General features: G+C 37.5%; 1 protein-coding gene across 2 annotated transcripts in view; it reads left to right on the forward strand.

Annotated features, from left to right (window-relative positions):
- The window catches only part of LOC110105732 (probable V-type proton ATPase subunit H), a 54,977-nt gene that overhangs the window by 26,399 nt on the left and 9,282 nt on the right, over positions 1–19,296 (forward strand). For both annotated transcript variants that reach the window (XM_028693640.1, XM_020835341.2), the window contains 4 exons: positions 10,235–10,337; positions 10,419–10,491; positions 11,868–11,933; positions 12,013–12,130. In XM_028693640.1, the coding sequence (XP_028549473.1) occupies positions 10,235–10,337; positions 10,419–10,491; positions 11,868–11,933; positions 12,013–12,130 (360 nt within the window). The remainder of the gene's footprint in view (positions 1–10,234; positions 10,338–10,418; positions 10,492–11,867; positions 11,934–12,012; positions 12,131–19,296) is intronic.

The following is a 19,296-nucleotide window of genomic DNA, read 5'->3' on the forward strand; positions in this document are numbered from 1 at the left end:
GGCCAGGACGATAATGTCGGCAACTTGCATTAATGAGCTCATTTTTAGCTCTTCTATTTAAGCTATGACATGACACTTTGTAAGTGTCTTTGGCAGCCATTGTAGCTTCGTTCTTGTGGGGGAAACTTGAAGAGAGAGCTTGAAATAGAGAGAGGAAAGGGTGGAGTTTGAGAGGGAGAAGATCCTGTGAGGGGGGGAACTCAAGGGAGTGTGGAGGGGATTCCACACGGTTGCTCCGGCGAACTCGCACCTTAGTACCATCGGATTCAAGGCTTGTCTCGAGATAAGTTCACCAAAAAGAAGATCTCTTTGGTGTCAAAGGACCCGGCGGGAAGGTGGAAGTGATTTTGTAAGGGCTTCTCCGCCTAGCCTGTGGGGGCTAAAGGAGAGACACTTGTTTTAGTGCAATACTTGGAGGGTGCCTCCAAGGAGTGGACATAGGTCAAGATTTGACCGAACCACTATAAATTCGGGGTGTTCTTTTCTTATTATCGCTTCCTCATTTATTTTTCTTCCGCACTTTGTTTGTGGTGATTTTGGTTGGAGTTTTATCTTTGGTTTTAAAATTTTCCAATTCACCTCTCTTGGTTAGCTTGGGTCAGTTCTATAGGGCTTAACATCCCTAACGAACTTTCACGCAAGCTTTACTAAGAAGGAAGAAGAAGAACGGAACAAGCTCGCAAGCTTTTCCAATGAAGAAAAAACCCTCAGGTTTTTGGCTTCAAAAATCTCTTCATAACATACCATTTTTTATTACAAAACACTTAATATTTATAGGAGAAATAGGGCAGCCAAACAACCAATCCACCTCCAACCAAACCAATCAGGTAAGGGGAAATAGAAGGTCTGCATTTAATCTAGAAACAACACCCGAATAGCCACCCAGAAAATCGAAAAAAGGCAGCCAAGGGAAAAGGGACGGACGGCCAGGGGAACAAGAAAAGTCTACCAGGGGAACCGCAAAAGGCTGCCGAGGGGGAAAGGAACCAGCCACGGGAAGGGGAGCCAAGTGGGGAAACCAAAGGGCCATTAGAGAGGGGGAATGAACCCAATTAATTGCAAATTATGAGTTGAAAAAGTAGTCCTCAAGACATTAATGAGCTGAATTTAGTAGAAGTCATAGAATCTGCATTTAATCTAGAAACACACATTTAAGCCCCCCCCCCCCCCCCCCTTTGCTTACATCATCAATCATCCAAATAAATTGTCTTTTAACTATAACTCTATAAGTTTATTATATATTGAAACATCATTAATAAATGAATTTTCAAATAATATACAGTTTCAATTTTCATGCTATGATTTTATTTGTTATTTGTTTAAATGATATTTTGTATATATCTTTAGGTGTATTGTGTAATGTGCATAGCTCTATATGTTTATTTAATTTATTTTGTTAAGTCTATATGCATTATTATTTTTTTTAAATATAAAAATTATAATGTCATATCAAATGCGTATCCGTGTCTTAAATTTTCAAAAATAGATGTTTCCCTTGTCCGTGCATCCTAGATTCTCACCAATTCTTGTCTTTGTATCAGAGTTCTAAGCTTTTTCACTTTTTTGTATTTCCATTATAATGTCCTTCATTGTTGCATCAACACATTCTTGTGGCATTCATTGTTATACTTTTTTTCTCCTATTTATCTATAACTCCAACCTTCATCATTGCAATACCACGGACATTGCCCATTATTGCAACTTTCATAATATTCTTGTAAATTTATCTCCTTGTTATAGTCTTCATATCTGTATTGCTGCATATCTATTTTTTGTTTTTTTCTCGTGAACATAACTACACTTTTTCTCTCTATGGATAACAATAATGATATCGTTATACTCTTGGTCTTGGGTTTTCTTGAAATTGAGAGATGCAATCTAAATCTATTTGGGAGAGTTGCAAAACATCCATTCTTTTTTTTTGAAAAGATGCATCTAAAATTGCATTAAGAATCAAAGAACTAATTACAATTGTAGAACAGATCACATTCTTCCTTGATTAAATTCAACAACAAGGAAGGAATATGATTAAAAGAAGAATTATCAAAAAAGAAACTACTATCTAAAGCCAAAGTAGCACACATATTGGCTACTTTATTGCAATTTCTATAAGCATGTTGAAAAACAACTTTATTGAAATCATTTAAGAAAAAAAGCTTATCTGCCGGCCATCTATCCACAAGCTAATTATTCTTCTTCAAAGAATTCTGAATAAAAGTGATAATATTGATGTTATCACTCTCAATGATTACCCCTTTGCATTCCAACATCCAACTCTGAATATATTCCCTCACCGTAAAAACAGCCTCCAACTCAAGCTGGGCAATGTCCCAATGGACTTTATTCTTCCCAAAAGCCATAAAGAATCTACCTTTGTAGTCTCTAAAAATGCCCCCAATTCCAACATTATTAGTGGTAAGCAGTGAAGCATCAACATTTATCTTCATCCAACCTTTCGGTGGAGGGCACCAAGTTGCTTGAGACTCCCTAAGGAGATTAGTACCCCAGTTAGAAAGATAAGGACTACATTTGATAGTAGATAGAGCTAAGACATTCGCGGCTACCACAGAGCAAGGCAGTGCAAATTTACCATGTTTAACTTCGTTTCTATTCTTCCAGGATAAGTAAACAACAGTACAGTATACCCGAACAATGCCAATATTCCTTACAGTTACCTTACGTAACTCTTGTAGACAGCTATCTATAGACTGGAAAACCGGTACATGAATACCCCAATCAAGCAACTTTACCAAGACTTCAACCAAATATTTACAAGAAACCATAATATGCTCATAATTCTCAACTGAGCAACAGCCTCTAGCACACATTGCACTTATAGCAATCCTGCGGGAATTGAGAAACAGGTTTGTAGGAATTGCAGACTTACCAAGTCTCCACCAAAAGATCTTCACCTTTTTGTTAAGCTTAAGCTTATTAAGCCAATCAAAATAACCATCATCATCTAAATAAAACCTGTAAAGCAACATTTGCTCATAAGATAAGGCAGAAATTGTCTTACCCGAGCACAAATTCTGTAATTCCCCCCGATCCTCCATATTACTCTCAACTTGAATTTGATTAATCAAAGAGATGAGATCCGGATGAAAAAACTTCTGCAGCAATGTAACATTCCAGTGCCCATCATCCTGTAACAGCTGATGTATAATTAAACCTTCCAATGCCTCACAATCAACAAAAGTGGGCCACCGATTGATACATTTATCTAACAACCAAATATCATTCAAGACACTAATTTTGTTTCCATTGCCTACTTTCCATCTGATAATATTTTTCAAGTGTCTTCCACCGTCTAATAAATTTTCCAAGCAACCGACGTTACACGCTTATGAGAGCCATTTATAACATCATCCCAATACTTGAATTTAATTGCTCTGTGAGCCAAGGTATCCGGTTTCTGTATAAAATTCCAAGCAAGCTTGGATCTTAATGAACCAATTTTCATTACAGGTGATGGCACACCCATCCCTCCCAAACTCCTGGGTTTACAAATTTCTCCCCAAGCAACATAATGCATAGAACGAGTTCCATCAGATTTATGCCAAAGAAAATTTCTCCATAGTTTTTCCAACTCATACAACATTCTTCTAGGGATCAAAGAATGTGTAATTAAAAAATTTGGCATAGTCATAAGAGAACTGGTGATGAGAGTTATCTTACCTCCCATTGACAAAGATTTCTTCCCCCAAGCACTGAGTTTGTCCATAGCATTATTCAGAACCTCCTGAACATCAACCATCCGAAGTCTGTTAAAAGATAGTTTAATTCCCAAATAACTCATTTCCTTAACCATTTTAAATCCAAGCCATCGAGCAACCTTCTTCTTCATGGACAACCTCACAGCTTTACCGAAGATAATCTGTGACTTGCTCACATTGATTCTTTGTCCAGTCCAATGACAAAAATCCTCAACAATATTCTTCAAAACTTTGGCTAAGGCAACGGAAACCTGTGAGAAAATAAGCACATCATCTGCATAAAGAAGATGTGTAATCTTCGGCCCTCTAGAAGATAATTGAATGCCAAGTGTCTTCCCCCTTTGATCAATGGAATTAGATAACAATTGTGAGCACATGATGAAGAGGTATGGAGATAATGGACACCCTTGACAGAATCCACTTTTTGCATTTATCCAATTAGAATTCTTCCCATTGATGATGATAGAGAACCTCACATCTACAACGCATTCCAAAAGAAGGTTAGAAAACAAACAAGGAAATCCATACCAAGTAAGGATTTGCCCAAGAGTTGACCATCCCATACTGTCATAAGCTTGCTCCATGTCTAATTTAATAGCCATCAAACCATTTTTACTTTTAGAGACTTTGAATTTATGAAAGATTTCTTGAGCCAAAAGACAGTGTTTTGAAATTGATCTTCCCGGGATAAAAGCCATTTCTTCCTCCGTAATCATCTTGGAAATACAGTTCTTCAATCTGTTAACTAACATAGAAGCCGCTATCTTATAATTAGTCTGGCAAAGACTAATAGGTCTATAGTTAGACGGAATCAAAGGATTCTTAACTTTAGCAATCAACACAATAAGAGTATCTTTCCACTCCGCATTCATATGACCGGATTTTAAAAAACAATTAATAGCATTCCATAAGGCCTCCCACACAATATCCCAATAGTATTTATAAAAAGAATAAGTGACTCCATCCAAACCTGGAGATTTATTGTTTCCTTGTTGAAATACCGACAGCTGCAATTCCTTCACAGAGAAATCTGCATTTAACGCCTCCACTTCTTCTAAGTTCAGCTTCTGATTTTCTGAAATTTCCGGCCAGCCCAACATCTCACAGCTTCTGTACTTCCACTTGGCTTCAAAATACCGAGTAAAAACCTGCTCAATTTGAATATCTTCTTCCTGTAACTGATTCTGCTCATCTTTGATTTGATTTATTCTATTACCATTCATTCTCGCCGTAGCAAAATTGTGAAAGATCTTTGAGTTAGTGTCTCCATCTTCATGCCATCTTGCTTTTGCTCTTTGATTCCACCATGTGGACAATCTCTTCAAAGTTATGTTCAGTTCATGAACTTTACTTCTAAGCAAATAAAGGTCATTAACTGACCAATCTTTATCCATTGTCTCCTTATTTTGAAGTTCCAGAATTTCCTTTCTCAGGTTATCTTTCAAAACATTCAAGTCTTTACACTTATTCTTACTCCAAAAGAATAGAGCTTTTAGAGTTCTCCTAATTTTCCTTTGTAGTATCATACAATCGTCACCCGAATCTGCTTTTTTCCATGAATGGTACACAATACTCCTAGTAGCTGGGTAGGACTTCAAAGTATCCTCAAATTTAATAGATTTCTGCTTGAGCCGCACTCTTTCATCCATTTTAAGGACAATTGGGCTATGATCTGAAGCCACTCTAGCTAGGTGTCTAACAATAGCTAAAGGAATTTTCTGAAGAGCAACCGAATTTAATAAACACCTATCAAGCCTTTCCCAGATTCGAGAAGCACCTTCCTTATTGTTGCACCAAGTGAACCTTGGTCCAATGCTTCTTATATCAAGAAAATCTGAATTTACCATAAAGCATTTCATATCCTTAGGTCCCTTAGAGAGAATGAACCTCTTGCCCCCTCTCTTCTCCTCCCTGTCTACTATACAGTTGAAGTCACCACCAATAATGGACGGAACAGAATCCTCCATACTTTCATCAAGCTGTCTCCACAAATTTTCCCTCTCTTTGCAGCATCTGCTACCATATACAGTAACAACCTTCCACAACCCCAAATTAGGGATGGATAAATCTCCAACAATCATTTGAGAGGAAGACTTCTTCACCACAAAAGACACCTCCTTACTCTTCCACAGAACCAATATCCCTCTTGAAAGTCCCATCGCCGGGTAATGAAAAAACTCCCAATCCTTACCGATAAGACAATCAACATCTCTTCTATCGATGTTGGACAACTTAGTCTCTATTAATCCAATAAAAAAAACATCCTGATCTCTGGTAATCTCCTTCAGATACAAGGAGGCTTCTTTTTTTCTAGCCCCCTGCAATTCCAGAATAGTATGGAAGACATTAAAACACTGCAGGGGATTCATCCCCAATTACGGAAGTCATTCTTCCACCCTTCTTTTTCTTCTTATAATCAGGTTCTAACGACCCCATCAATTCCGTTTCTTTAGTTATCTTATCTTTTCCAACACCATTATGACTGATTACGTCATTATTCATGATACCTGAAACAATCCCTTTCTCATTCGAATCCTTCAATTGCTCAATTCCCTCAGGTTTTCCTACAGGGCATTCTTCGTCTTCCTCAATCAGAACTGCATATCTATTGGTTAGTGAAATTTCTGGAACTGAAATTTTATCAGTTTCTCCTCTGCCTGACAAGCTTCCTTCATCTTCACTTGACCACTTCTCTGCAACAGCCACATTCTCTTTTTCTATACAGATCATCTTCTGCCCATTATTTTTTTGGTTAAGATTTCCCATGCTTTCCACCTTGCTTCCAACGTATCCGCTACCTTTTTTTTTCTACAGCTCCTCCTTTATTAAAGCGTCTGTTCTTGAAAAGAACATGTATCCAAGGGCCATACTCAGAGTTCTTTATAGAAGGCTTAATTATCGGATCAACCTTCTTTCCTTCATCTGTAACAGCATCATCTTTCCTTATCGATTGATCTTTAATACCCTGTTTAACATCATCAGGACATTCCTTTCTATCATGTCCCACACGACCACATTGATAACAAAGCAAGTCAATTTTTTCATATTCTACCCGTTGAAAGAATCTCCCAGCTGTTCCATCTACCCAAACTCCATTCAGAAGTTTTTTATCCAATTCAATCTTAACACAAACACGGGCAAATTCTCGTTTTCCCCACCTAAAAGTATTGCCATCAATAAACAATGGTGTTCCAAAACAAGATGCAATTCTCGCTATATTCTCCTCATCCCAACAATAAAGAGGTAAGCAAGGAAATCGGATCCAAACCGGAGCAGAAATTCCTTTAAAAGAATTGGGATCAAAAGCGGGTGACCACCTATCCATGCCGACTATAGAACCATTCACATACCACGGTCCTCCATTAAGGATCTCTTCTACAGCCTTTTCCAACTGAAACGAGCAAAGAATCCAATTCATACCAATTGACGTCATGTGAAAACTGCCAAACTTGCTCCATTGCCTCCTTAATTCTATGCTGCAAATCGAGAAGGGCACATTAATACCCAAGACTTTAATAACTAACGAATTCTTAAGAACTTGTGAATTCTTGGCTTCCAAGACAGGATTAAGTTTAACCGCAACCCCATCCTTAGACATTTCAACTTGATCCTTGTTAAAAGTAATCTTGATGTTCTTCGGCTTCGTCCATGCCTCAACAACCTCTCCAAAACCTTTCTGAATTCCTTTGACATCTTCATTAGTCATCAAGACTCCTTCAGCTACCAGATCCTTCCCCGAAGCCTTCATATAATCACTGTTCTCAACCCTTAACAGAGCTTCCGCCGATCTTGAACAATTCGCATTATGACGGTCGCAATTCGGCTCAAGAACCTCCGCATAGCTCGTTACAACCGACGAAGAAGCCTCAAAAACAACCAAACCTGCATCCTTCTTAGAATCCGCTACTTTCTTGACTTCTGAAACTTACATCAACGTCTTTTTCCCCTTGCCTTCCATCAAAGATTTACGACACGGAGGTCGCGTCCCTTCTTTGATAACAATGCCGCTCGCAATCCTTCCATATGTTCGTAACGGTACAGGAGGTCGCAATCTATTCATGAAATCGACGAAGAAGCGCCGATGAACATCCGGCGACACCTCCTCCTCCCGCGGAAATCCGCAAAAAAACCGAGATTCGAAAACCAAAGAACTTTCTCTCTCTAAAAACCCAGAACTTCTCTCTAGCTGATGGCTATCAGTCACTCAACTGGTATTTCTATTTTGTTGCAAAACATCCATTCAATATATCAGTTAAATGAAGAGCTATCTAAAAAAAAATCACTAACGATTTTCAGGTTCTTAAATGGAAGAACAAAAGTAGGTTATTTATAAGGCGCATAAAGATAAAAAAACTTGCTAGGAACACTTGAAAAAAACATCTATAACAAGTACTTGTACTCCAATATTCTCTGATATTGCCTCCTCTTCTCATGCCTTCGAAGTCTTAGAAATGTCCATTTTCAGCTCTTGGATCATCGATTTAGGAGCTACAAATTATATGATCAACTCTCATTGATTTATTTCATATACCCATTATCCTAACAACAATAAAATAACCATGGATGATATATCCTTGGCCACCGTAATCGACCAATGAGATACTCTTATTAAAAAAAGTCCTAACACTCCAAAATGTCCTTCTTGTACCTAAATTAATTACCAACCTATTGTCCATTTAAATGTTGGGCATGAAAGAACGATTGAGCTTGCTAAAGAGAGGGATTGTCTCTATGACAATGAGGACTCCCGTGATCAATAAAACTCCATATAATTACCCTATTTTAATATCTCAAATATATTTATTCCCAAAATATTTTGAAGCATTATCTTTGGTCTCACACATTCACAATACAAGTAAAATTCAATCTATGAGCAATTAAATATGTTTTCATTAGCTATTTACCTGCACAAAGAAGGAATGGATACTATCGACTCCCCACAACAAAGTGTATTTGTCTGCTAATGTCACGTTCAATTAAAAAAATCATCCCTTGCTACGTACCTTAAGTAATCATTTACAAATGAGTTTGTTCTCTTAGATTACCGCTCCTACTTTTCATCTTAGCAAATAAATCTATCACAAAACTAGTTACTCCTACCCAAATCAAACCTATATCAGAATCATTTTTTTACTTAGTCATTACATGTTTCCTTAAGAAGAAAGGCATCTTAATTTATTCAAATCTATTAACTGAAATAATCCTTGTTTTTGAATCCACTAAGAAAATCATTAAGCCTACGAGAAATTCCTGTGAACATCCCTTATATTTAATTGTATCATACAAAAATCTTCCTCACAATCACTTTTACTAGCCTATGTACTGTTTGTTTCCATTAAAAAATCTTTGATGCTTTAAATAATGTGAAATTGAATAATGCTATGAGGGAAGAAATGGAAGCCGAGTAAAAAACCAAAACATAAGAATTGATAACTTTACAAAAACAGAATGAACTTGTTGGATATAGATGAAATTTTGGTGTAAAATACAAATCTAATGGTTCACTAGAAATATATAAAGTTAGATTAGCGGCCAAAGGTTAGACACAAATATATGGGGGTTGCTTATCTTGAAACATTCACTCCAGTTGCTAAAATGAATGTTGTTGGAGTTCTTTTATCTTTAGCAGTTAATCCAGATTGATAGATGCAACAATTTGATGTGAAGAATATCTTTTTACATGGTGATCTAAAGGAAGACATATATATGGAGGCCTCACCGAAATTTAGTTTATATATATAAGCTGAAAAAGACATTATATGAGTCGAAACATTCTCTAGGGGTATTATTTAGAAGGTTTGTGAAAGTAATACTCAATATGAGATACAAACTAAGTTAAGTAGATTAAAAATTATTTATGAAACATATAGCTGCAAGAGTAGTCTCTACACTAACAATTTATGTTAATATTATTATGTCTAGTAGTGACTTGAATGTAATAGAGAATTTAAACAAATAATTGCTCAAAAAAAAAAAATTGAAGTCAAAGAGGTAAGCTAAAGTACTTTACTGGCTTTGAAATTGCAAACTCTCAGCATGGAGTCTTCACTTCACAGCAAAAAAAACATATAGCATGCTTGTTAAAAGAAGTGGGCAAGTTAGGATGCAAATCTGTTGAGAGTCATATGAAATTTAATCATGAACTTAGAGGTCCTATAGAAGACATAGTAGGAGAAAAAAATCTCTTATCAAGGATCTGTTGGAAGACTTATTTATTTTTGCATGCTATGCCAGATATTGCAAATCTGTTAGTAAGAAAGAAAGTTGCACCACAAACTAGGAGTTAACTACATAGTTTTTTTTCTTTTCATTGCTATCTACTATGTTCTGTGACAGTTCATGCCAATTTTGGAAATTTTAGAATTATATATGACTTCAGATGCTTCAAGTTTATATTTTCATTCAAAATTGTAGTATTTGGTGTATCTTTTAAGTTTTCTGTCTAGGAGTCTACATATTTCATGTTTGTCATATTTGATGAAGCTATTTTGGATCCCCTAATACAAATTTTACTACAGGATGGACCTGCTTATGTTGGGGTGTTCGTAAATATTTTACGTGACATTTCAAAGGAAGAAACAATAGAATATGTGTTTGGCCTCATCGATGAAATGCTTGCAGGTTTTGTTAATATTGGTTCTAAATTGCTATTCGAGTTTTTGAGGTGAAATTTTTAGAAGTCCTCTCTTTTCTTTTTTGCAGCAAATCCTAAACGTGCGAGATTATTTCATGACCGCAGTTTATCAGGCTCAGATACCTATGGCCCATTCTTAAAGTAAGTTCCTATGATTTTATTGAACGAAAGGACTTCATTTGCTTTTATTTGCATGATGAAACGTCATATAATATTTCTTTTTGAAATTATGCTAACATGGAGGCTGTATCCTCCTTTTAGTCAACCTGAAGAACACTAAAAGTTATACATTTTATTTTCAGAGGTTATAAACCTCATCTTGAAGGGATGACTTTATTTATGGTTGATGTTTGAGTGTGGCAAGTATTCCATCCTCCACGAGGCATGAAAACTCCCACTTTGTTATCAAATATGCTGTTGGGCATGATGGCAAGTTGAATGGGTGATCATAATGATGAAAGAAAAAGAAAACTGTTCTTGTAAATAGAGAGAATTACAAATTCTTAGGAACTCCCTCACTCAAATAAGACTCACCCTAACTCCTCCCACACACCCCCACACCAGAACCCTGACACGCAGAGAGAGATTACTCACTCTTAAAGAATAAGATTAATCTACAATAGTAATCAATTAACCTTCCTTTGCCTTTAACTCTTCTAGTACATATAACATTCAAAACTAGCCGTTGTACAATAGTACCTGATGAGATAATCAATGCTGATAGCTTTTGTAGGCTTCATGGATATTTTGTCTTAATCCTAAAGTTTATAGAATTAGATTTTCCATTCATCTAGGGCATGGGAGAAAATATCCTTAAGTCTATCTCCTTCTATTTGCCACACACAGCCATGATCCTGTTTGTTTAGGTTTATTGTTGTCTCTGGATTAAAAAAAATTAATTGCTCTCTTTTAATTTATATTAAAATTGTAGATGAAACTTGTTAATCATGTACAAGTCATAAGGTTATTACCGGTTCGATCTTCAGATGATTTGATCGTAACGCAAAATTGGCTCAAATCTTTCCAATCTTAAGTCGAGCCAAGTTTGGCATAGACTGGCTCGATTCAATCTCACTTCAAGCCCCAACTTTGATTTGAATAAAATTCGATCCAATTTTGTTGGGATTTGAATTATCAAAAAAAAAAAAAAAAGTTCAACATACATGCATATACTTTGACTTCTATAGATTAATGTGCATATACATATGTGCAAGTAAATACAAAAAATGTGTATATGCATTCATGCATCCATGCATCCATGCATACATATTTTGATCTGATCTCTAGATAGCTTAATCCATTCTATATTCAGCTCAATACTAGTTCAAATTGGGCAGTGTTTGGCTTGTTAGTCGCTTCTCTGAATTCGAGCCAAGCCAAATTTACAGTCCTATTTACTATTAGTCCATCATTTGGTGCAACATGCAAAACATGAGAGTTTATCATCCTTTTATTATTAACGGTGCATGACTTTTTCATTTTATTTGATTGGAGAATCATTTTTTCATCATCTTTAGATGGCTTTGGAAAGGAAATTGGTTCATACAGGAGAAGAGCTGCAAAACATTGTCTCTTATTATGAGGTACGCAAAATTTTCTTTTGCATGAAGAGATGAGCATGCGATCCTCTTTATTAATGAAATTAACAACTTGTGCTTTCAGTGTTCGCCCCAAATATAAGGTTGGCATTCTTTCAAATGGAAAGGCAGCAAATGAGAAAAGTATATTTACAAGTGCTGATGATGCGTTGAAGGGCCTGGTTGAATGGCTATGTTCTCAGGTTAGTATTTGTACCCAAGGAATCCTAGGATGAATCAACTATGCATAGCAGAACTATAATGACAAAAAAACCTGAATTAAGAACGTGATCAGTTATATTACACTTGTTATTCTTCTTCATTTTAAGTGGTTTTAAGTTAGAGAAAACATGCATGTGGGATCTAATATTTAGATAAATTTAAGTTTTATTCATATACAATTTAATGATGACTTAATTTGATTAATATTTTGAATCATTCAAGCTTCTTGCTTGATGTATTGTCTATTATTCATTCTGTGCGCTGTATGGAAATTGTTGACACCAGTGCTTTTTGTATGCTGATGAATATCGATTGTAGTTGGCATGATCCTTATTTGTTTTGTTGAAATTTTGTTGCACTGGACATATGTTAAACTATCTGATGGTAATAGTCTTAACTTTTTTTTTTTAATTATTTGAAATCTTCTTTGGCGCACACTATTGAAAAATAGATTTGGCAAATATATATTGAAGTTATTAAAGATATGTATGATTAAACATTGACTTACATTAGAAGTAGTTTTAGAGTGAACATAGCATTCTCATTCACTATGAGATTACACGAAGGATTAATATTAAATTCTATCTTTTTGTATTGATTATGGTGGTTCTAAGAAAGGATGTCCAACCCTGCTCCTTGTGAATGCCAATTGAAATAATACGTCCTAAAATAGTTGCAAAGCTAGCACAATTTGCAAAATATGTAGATGATTATTGACTAAAAATCAGTAGAATAAATATTAGGTGTATGATATGCAATTTTAGTAGAAAACATTTAGGAAGAATCAATGATAGGCTTAAGTATCTTGGATTTATAATACAAAAGAGTGTGAATATTGCTTTTGTAGTTAAAGCTTCGTGGATGGAATGAAGAATTGGCTCAGAGCACTATTTATAAGAGAATATTATGTGAACATAAGGTAAATTTAATAAAATTATAGTTTTAGACCATTAATGTTATATGGATTTGAGTTTTGGCCTTTGGGTAATTAATAAGTCATACTAATAAAGTTGAATGGGACATAAAATTCACTGTTAACATTGAGTAAGACTCAATATTATTAAAAGATTAAATAATATCCAGATGTGATAAACTTATGTATATTAGATCTATTATATAAAAGAATGTAGATATTACTTATTTAGTTAAAGCTTCGTGGATAAATTGAAAAATTATAATCTCATGGGAACTTGCGGTAATTTGTATAATACTATATTGTTACACCATCAATGTTAGATTAGTTTAAGTTTTGGACAATAAATAACAAAGTTAAATGGGACATGTTAAGAGGGATGTGTGGCAAGATCTGGTTTCCTATAGGCGCAAGCCCCTATAGTTAATTACCCCTCCCGATAATGAGAGAGAACTTTCGATTAAGGCTAGTCGCCAATCAGATACGTAGAGAATACGTGTCATCTGGCATATAGTAGCAGCATGGGTTTGGAATTGGGAATTTGGGAATTTGGAGGATTGGGAGATATAGAGATTTGATATTTAAAATAGAAAATTGCACCATCTTGTACTTAAAGCAAATGGTGGGGGAATGGATGATGGACCCGATCAAGATCTCATGGTTCCGTCATCCCGGGCCATCATGGTCCCTAGTCTACTTAGTCAGAGGAAGTAGTTAACCCAACCTGACAAAAGGATCCTTGTCGGCAGCCATGGGTTGCTTCGTCTAAGGGGACCTTGTAGACCTGGGTTGGATGTTTGTCTAAGGGGACAAATTTAAATCCACCTTAGCTAACAGAGGGCTTTGTGCCTTATCGATCATATCCTATTGATTCATATCTCAAGAATTTGATGTCACTAAGGAGTGTATTGGCTCTGGCCATAACTGGTATTTCGTGGTGCCATTTGGCTGCAAAACCACTCGGTTCAGAGGGCCCCAGGTCATAACCGTTTATCCTGCGGTGCCATTTGGCGGCAAAACCGCCGGTTAGAGGACGCGTACCACGTCCTTACTGGCAGAAGATTGTTTGAGAATGGATCATAGTGATATTTTCGACTAGGCATTAGCTCTTTGTGAGCTGAAGTTATATTTGAATTTGTCCACCTCAGCAAACTGTTGCGGAGGGTGGATGGATTTTTCTTTGAATGATTGATGGATAATTTCAAATTTAAATATCTTAAATTTTGGGATTTTGAGTGGACTTCTGGGAAGCATTTGAAAATATTTGTGAACCCCTCTGGTTGAGATTAGCGTTCAACACGGCCATCATCGGGGTATGCATGGGGTCATTCCCTTTTGTTGATTGAACCATGTTGACTCGGCCGAACTGTTGATCGAGGATCGGGTTTTTTGTAGGCTTTGTGCCTTTGTTTATGAATTTTTTTTTTTGAAGGCCTTGAAGGCCTAATATGAATGCATAAAATAAATATTCTGGTCGATTTCGTGACCGTATATTTATCCGATGGTTCGAACCCTGTCTAGTCTTATTTACTTGCTCAGGAGGATCGGATTTTGCAGGCTTTATATGCCTTTGTTTGTGAATTCTCTTGATTATAGGCCTTGAAGGCCTAATATGAATGTATTAAAATAAATACACCGGTCGCCACAACCGTGTATTTGTTTGAAGGTTCGAACTGTCAACTCCCATTGATCCGTATATAAGGATCGGGTTCGAACAAGAAATCATTCATTGACCTGCGCAGCATCCCTAGACGTCACGTGTGTACCAATAACACGCTCTTCGGGGCCCATGCGGGTCGGGATTATATTTTCCCCTTTAGTGTACCTATGTGTATACAATTTATAGTGTACGTGCAGGGGTATTTTGAAATAATTGTAGTTGTGCAAATAACTACCATTTGGATGCACACAACTTTTTTTTTGAGAGCTAATACACGCCTTCTGTCCGCTAGTACGAATGTTGCAGATTCGGTGGTGGTTAGACGCCTTCTGTCTTCTTGTATAAATGTTGCAGATCCGGTGGCGTTATGGTCTTGATATTATGAGGCATCTCCTCATCTTGATGTTGACTCCCCCTTTCTCAACACTGGGGAGGGGGGGGGGGTTCTTCTGGACTTTGAAGTCAATGGCTGCTGGTTTGTAAATAACTCCTTTTGAGATTATCAGTATAGTGGACTTGTTATTTCTGGTGCTTGTGAAAATCAGAATTATTTTCTTCTTGAGTATAGGATCAGGAAGGAATTTTGGAACACCGGGAAGTTTAGTTCGAATTTGCTCAAACATCTCCTTCATTCGGGGGTGTCCTCTTTTTCGTATATCGAGTTGCCCTTGTACTCGAAATACTTGAAGATCTTGATCACCGTTGTCGTAGGTGATATCTGTACTTGTGCCCACAGTGGTTCGTTGCACGTACGATGTATCCACTGTTATTATCCACAAGTGATTTGTATTCATTTGCAGGGGCCTGTTGTATCCACTACGACCTTCTAGAAGTGTTTGTAGAAGAGCCATTGTCGCCTACATCATATCCACCTGTCACCAATCTCAGGTGGTCTGATGTCTTACATTTATTTGTAGGGACAGATTTTCTACCATCGACTGACAGTGTTGCCATCTCAATCTCGTAGGGATCGTCGTAGGAATTCATGCATCGAGGTCTGTAGTTTGAGTTTCCTCGTATATGATTCAGGCTCTGTTCTTTGGATATATTTGATTCCAAGTTCAGTTTTATTCAGGCTTGAGTTTCAAACTTAGTATGAGTCTTCCATATTCATTCAAGTCTTCTACTGCCATATTGGGTTGATCCGGATTTGAATCTAATGCTTGCAAATCCAAATTTCACTTGGCGTCGTATAGTTTAAGCTCAAATGCATAAGTTATTGTTGTCCACATCTTGATCTAGTTTTGAGTTCAGAGTACAAGTCCAAGTGTGTAAGTCCCCTGCTGTCCTTGCAAGTGCAATTGCATGTTCAAGTACAAGTCCTTTGTGGTCCCACTCAAATTCTTGTTTGAGTTCGACTGATTGAATCATGTTTCAAATTCAACTCAAGTCTAAGTCCAATTTCATTGTCACTTATTGCAAGTCTAAACTTATATCTGATTTCATTTATATTTGAGTTCATTCAAGTTTGATTTAGGCTCAATTTTGTGTTCAGTTTATTGTCCAAATCAGGTCTTTATTGGTTCAACAAGTTTAATTCCTCAAGTCCACTGTTCGTGTTCATTTGAGTGCATGTTCTTGTTCTTTTTTAGTTCAAACAGTTCCGGGTTCGAGTTCAAGTTCAGCTTGTTCAGATTCTGCCCAAGTCCCCTATTTTAGTGAAAATTTTGGCAGCCTCCCGGCGTCTCCCCTGTTTAGGGGAAAAACCAAGAGGCAACCTTCCCCTCGACGCTACGTGAGCGCTTCAGATAGGTGTCAAAAATGACACCGCGGTCGCATATTTTATTTAAAATGCCCGCCCTCTACGTGAGCGTTTAAGGGTTTGGAGCACAAGTTAGAAGGAGCACAAATTTCCCCCCTCTGCACTACGTGAGCGTTCGGGGGTACTTATATAAAAAAATAAAAAAAATTTTCCTCATCGCCGCAAGCGTCGCACTGGTTTCCCTCCCCACAATGCTACTTGAGCGCGTAGGGGGTTTGTCGGCTCGTTGCTAGCATTGAAGAGGGATTCTTAAGTCGCCGCAAGCGCCGTGCCGATTTCCCTCCCTGCAACGCTACGTGAGCACGTAGGGGGTTTGCTGGCCCGTTGCAAGCCACGAGAAAAGAATCTTAGGCGACTGTCCTCCTCGTCGTAGGCGTCGGACTAGCTTCCCTCCCCACAACTCTACGTGAGCACATAGGGGGTTTGCTAGTTCGTCGTGAACGTCGAGAACGGAAATCTGAGTTTAGGGATTATACCTTCGGGACCGGGGAACCGGCGGAGGTGGGTGCGGAAGAAAGCACATTTTTTTCTTAATTATAATTAATCATAATAATTAGTATATTTAATTATAACTAAGAATAGTTACTCAATTTCATCAAATAATAATCAATTCATAATTAAAACTAATTAATTATTATTAATTAATAATTAATTTGCAATTAGGATTAGAATGGATTTAGGTTAAAATCCATTAAACAGAGAGCTTAGCTCTATATTTCCATGGGTTCGGCAGATTTGCGGGATTCGGCCGAAGAGACTACCGAAAGGGAGAAAGTTACCTTCACAGCCGGGCTCACGTTGTTGCTTCCGATCAAAATATTTTAATTTCCGGTTCAATAGGTAAGGAATGGCGTCGAATGAGCAAAGTTGAACAGCACAGATGGGACCGGAAGGAGGTAAGGAGCTCTCTCTCTCTCTCTCTCTCTCTCTCTCTCTCTCTCTCTATGGACGGAGGAGATCGGGCAAGGGTTTGAGCATCGATTTGAGCAGATGAAGCGGAATCGGAGGAGGCAACGAGAGAAGAGCAATCGGGAGAGAGGAAAGAGCGAGAGCGTGAGAACCAGAGCGAAGGGGGCGGGAGGCTTCGCTCCTGCGGCCTTTTAATGACGCGATGTCGTGGGGAGGAGCGGCATCGACGTGCTAGTGATGTGTGTAGGTCGTGGGATGGCAGCGATGGCGTGCGTCGTGCGAGTCGTGCCGAGATCGTGGCTTCGGCAGAGAGAAGGTAAGAATTTGATTTTTTTTTTTTTTGTTTTGCTGGTTACGGGTCAACAGAATTACTGCTTTGTTCAGTGCTTAGTAGTCAACACAAAAAATGTTGTGTTTTCTTTCTTTTTTATCAAAACAATAGGAGAGAAAAATGAGCTTGTGCTTGGCCAAATTAGGCTTTGGGTGAGCATACCCTGGACTATAGTTTTGATGTCGGACTTTTGAAAGTGGGAATAATAGTAAGTTTTTATGGAAATTGGAGTGGTCCAAGTTGTAAGTAAAATTGATAATTATTGGGACATGATACGAACAATTGCGTGGGTGCTTGAAAGTTGATGGAAAATGTTTGAAGGAGTTTGTTAATATGGGTAGGGTTGGAAAATGTTTGCTTGCGGGGATTTTGGAGGTTTAGTTGACAAAGTTGTGAACTAGAACGGGTAGACAATAGTGCTTATGGCATGTATTTTTTTTAATTGGTCCATGTACATTTGCTCAATAGGGAAAGTGCACATACCTCGGAGTTCGACATTGTTGTCTTGCTAATTTAATTTCATAGATAAATCCTTGTAGCTTTTTGGTCATGTCGCCTAGCAGCTACGACCTTTAAACTCTCAATATGTCTTTTGCACGTTGAATTAGGAGGACATAAAGATTGATAACCACGCCATGGGTTTTTTATTGAAGGATTGTATCCACACATTTGTATTGACAGAGTAAGGAGGCACTATTGCTAACCAATAATTGGAATGGTTGATTTGGTTGAACACGGATCTGTAAAAGTTCCACTGAATGTTGTTGGACAAACTTATAAATAGGGCTACCAATGACGAGTAATTTAAACTTGACGTGTAGTCCCTTTGTGATTAAAATATTTCTTCCTCTTGCATGAGCTCTTGTGAGAGCTTGAGAAATCGGAGAGAGATCCCTAGGAGAGGGAGAATTGTGCATCACCCACCAACCTAGACAAGTCGGGTTCGTGATTCTACATATCTCTTCCTTTCTCCTCTCACCACCACCGGCTGCATCACACTCAAGGCCTTCTCCCTTCCCAAGCCCTTCCCCTTTACTCGACCAAACTCCACATACTTCCCACCTATACCCGAGCCCATCCAACCAGCCGGCCCTAGATCCCCTCTCCCCGTTGTTTTCCATTACCTAATTTGGATTGACATAATTTGGACAGATTTTTTTGGAATTCAAATTCAATCAATTTGAAATTTAAAATCTTTCCTAAATTGCTAAATCTATTTTAGGAATGTTCCTAAATTAAATCTCTTTGAATTTCAAATACAAATTGGATTTAATTAAATTCTTTCCTAATTCCTAAAACCCAAATTAAGCAAGCATTAATCCTTGCATTTAATCCTTGCATTTAATCCTTCTTTCCCTCTTGATGCCGCCAGCCCCCCTTATATTAAATCCCTCTTGATTTATTTCCTAATTCCCCCACCCTCTCTAGGAAATAATTCCAAATCCCCACTAGCTCCTCGTCCGAATTTTCCTATTCCTCTATTACTTGATTTATTTCTAAAGGAGAAGCTCTCCTTTTTGGAATTACATTAAAGCCTCCCTCATCCCCTCATACCACCGACCCCTCTCTCTA

Source organism: Dendrobium catenatum, unplaced genomic scaffold (genome assembly GCF_001605985.2).
Source record: "Dendrobium catenatum unplaced genomic scaffold, ASM160598v2 fragScaff_scaffold_334, whole genome shotgun sequence".
Taxonomy (NCBI): domain Eukaryota; kingdom Viridiplantae; phylum Streptophyta; class Magnoliopsida; order Asparagales; family Orchidaceae; genus Dendrobium; species Dendrobium catenatum.